Genomic DNA, 2,981 nt, shown 5'->3' with positions numbered 1-2,981 from the left:
CTCCTCGAATCTCCGAGTTCGATCTCTGTGGGCAGGCACATCTCCGGCCTGTTATCCACCAGGGCCACGTCGGGCACCAATGTAAGAAGTCAGAGGGGCAAGTAGAACAGAAATAAACAATATATACAAATATCCTGAGGACCCGGGTTTGATTCCCGGGCCGGTCAGGATATTTGTATATATTCTTTATTTCTGTTCTACTTGCCCCTCTGACTTCTTACATTGGTGCCCGACGTGGCCCTGGTGGATAACAGGCCGGAGATGTGCCTGCCCACAGAGATCGAACTCGGAGATTCGAGGACGAATCTTGAGAAGAAGAGGGGGAGTAGTGTAACAGTGGGGGGTTGAAGTAGTGCTAACTGACCATTTTTATCCCAGGGTCATGGGTTCGAGACCCACATTGGCGGTCGCACTAGTGCCATGCACCTCGTTTTTCTCACCTGGGCGGGATGCCCCTAAAGGGGGCTTTGCCCAGTACAGCATAGAAATAGAAATAGAAATTGGGCGCCAATGTAAGAAGTCAGAGGGGCGAGTAGAACAGAAATAAACAATATACAGTGGAAGCCAGTTAATTGTACGTCGGATAAACGCACACTCCGGTCAATTGCACGGAATCCCCAAATCTCATGGCGGTGCAGTCCAACTGGGTAACTTCGCATTATCGCACACGCCGGATAATTGCACGGAATTCGCTGGCAAATTGGGTGTGCAATTAAGCGGCTTCCACTGTATACAGTGGAATATATATATCGAACCCGGGTCCTCAGGATCACAGCACTAGCAGCCTAAATGACTGAGCCAAAAGCCTGACAGGCGTTTGGCATGGTCAGTTAGCACTACTTCAACCCCCCACTGTTACATTACTACATTGTAAAACTAATACTACACAAAACCTACATGATCCTACATGTATGATATAGCGATAGGCATCTACGGCCATACCCTATACATATCTCAACACCTTAAATTCTATGTTCAACGTCTGTTTTTGGTTGATTTTATCTCCAGAGCTCTGTTGCCTCCCTCCCCATATATATCCACACTGACAACAATAACTTTCGGATCTCTACCCCTCCAAAAAGGTATTTCTGTCGCTAAAACTGCACCAAAACATAACAAAGCACATGCTGGTTACCTGTCGTTGGTGTGTTGGACGACATTTTTGGCCCAATTTAGGTCAGACAACTGTGAATCTTCAAGAAAACTTTGGCCGCTGCTTCATCGACGCGACGCTACGCTCCTCAAGTTAAAGTTCTGAATCGTCTGCTAGGCTCAGTCAAGATCTGCCGAATCGTTTCACTATAAAAAATAATAATAGATTTCAACGTCTTTCTTTTTTTTACCTTGAACACTAATAATTCATTTAAACATAGGTGTATTAGGTATTACTGTGGTACAGACTATGTTGTTTTTGTTGTTACAATATTTGTTGAACTCAATATTGGTCAAACATAATGAAATGCAAATGTAACGCTAGGCTCAGTCTCAATTTCTCGAATCGTCTGCTGTGCGAATAACTCGCTACAGAAAGATTAAAATTGGCGGGAAATCCAAGATGGCGGAAAGTTGCCAGTTTGAAGAGGAAGATTACGAACAGGTCGCCTACACACAGGTAAAGCTTGCTTCTTGATCCCTTTTAACGTCTAGTACAACTGCTTCATGTTGTTGTTGATCAAGAAAATACCACTGGTTCACAGGTAACTCTATCTGGGGGACGCCAAGATCGATAACTTGAAACAAAGCACCCGGTGCACCCTTCGGCCCTCCCCGGATCCCCATTAAATAATCATGGAATTTCCTTCCCAAAGATCACAACAAAGTAAAATAATTGAAAACATTTATAACTGTGTTGAGACGGGAATAAGGTGAATTCTATTTCAAACAGGTTGACTTCATACCTAACCTATTATGCTGTACGGCTGTAATCTTATTTTTTTTTGTTAACGCTAGTTAGCAAGGCAGTGGTTATTGATTGATAGAAATCTATCTATTGGTTGATTATTTGATTAGTAGGTTATTGGTTAGTTAGTTAAAGTTAGTTGGTCGATCCATTGAACCCATTGTCAGAAGCAGGTCTGACGATTCAAGGCATGCAATTGATTGATTAATTTATTGATTGATAATTGGATTAATTGATATCCCCCTAGTATCTGAAGGCAGTGGTGATCAGATGTGTGATGAGATACTGATTGATTGATTGATTGATTGATTGATTTATAGATTGATGCATTGATTGCTTGATTGAGCCCCCTAGTGTCTGAAGGCACCACATGGTTGGTCAGGTGTGCAATGAAGTGTATTGTTAGTGGCACCACTGTTAGTCAGATGTTTGATCAGGTATTGATCTATTGATTAATTGATCCCCCTAGCGCCTGAAGGCTGCAGTGCACCACACGGTCGGACAGATGTGTGATGATGTCGGGGAGGAGAGCGGAGTGACCTTCTCCCGCCAGGTCATCGCCGCCATGTCAGAGGCAACCATGAAGAAATGTGGTAAGACTTACTGTAAAACTGCAAAATTATCCACATATGACACTACTGCGAGATTTCACCCTAACATCTGCTTGAAAAACTAAAGACAAGAACTTGTTACTCGGGATTTTATACTTTGTAGAAATTCAAAAAGACTTCCACTTGTTTCAGATGCTTTTAATATGTCTTTAGAAACATACATACAATACACTTCTCACCCTTTCCTTCCTGTGTAATGTTTTTCTAACTAGTTAATAAATATGTCTTTATATGATGTGTTCATTTCTATAATCTGTCCTTCTAATTTAGAAGACAGATTAAATCATATATATACTATTATACTAGTATTGCAGCGACTATCTTAAATGTTTTTAAATGTAGACTTTGTGAATTGGTTTTGAATTCAATGGCAACACTGCTATTTCTGATAAAGTTATCTTGTACCTTGTAAATGAAAGAATAAAGAGCTTTTGATATTGACTGGTGTTATTCATGCTTCCAACATAGTA

General features: G+C 41.3%; 2 protein-coding genes across 2 annotated transcripts in view; one reads left to right on the top strand and one right to left on the bottom strand.

The window, feature by feature from the left end:
- Nucleotides 1-1,305, bottom strand: part of LOC118430448 (transcription initiation factor TFIID subunit 10-like) — a 5,950-nt gene extending 4,645 nt beyond the window's left edge. Inside the window, exon 1 of the mRNA XM_035841323.1 lies at nt 1,136-1,305. Coding sequence (XP_035697216.1) covers nt 1,136-1,160 — 25 coding nt within the window. The 5' untranslated portion in view covers nt 1,161-1,305. The remainder of the gene's footprint in view (nt 1-1,135) is intronic.
- Nucleotides 1,306-1,446: 141 nt separating this feature from the next.
- The window catches only part of LOC118430071 (centromere protein S-like), a 4,616-nt gene continuing 3,081 nt past the window's right edge, over nt 1,447-2,981 (top strand). The window contains exons 1-2 of the mRNA XM_035840780.1: nt 1,447-1,612; nt 2,370-2,540. Of these exons, the coding sequence (XP_035696673.1) occupies nt 1,556-1,612; nt 2,370-2,540 (228 nt within the window). The 5' untranslated portion in view covers nt 1,447-1,555. The remainder of the gene's footprint in view (nt 1,613-2,369; nt 2,541-2,981) is intronic.

Source organism: Branchiostoma floridae, chromosome 14 (assembly GCF_000003815.2).
Source record: "Branchiostoma floridae strain S238N-H82 chromosome 14, Bfl_VNyyK, whole genome shotgun sequence".
NCBI classification, from domain to species: Eukaryota; Metazoa; Chordata; class Leptocardii; order Amphioxiformes; family Branchiostomatidae; genus Branchiostoma; species Branchiostoma floridae.
This window is presented reverse-complemented; position numbering and strand designations above follow the sequence as displayed.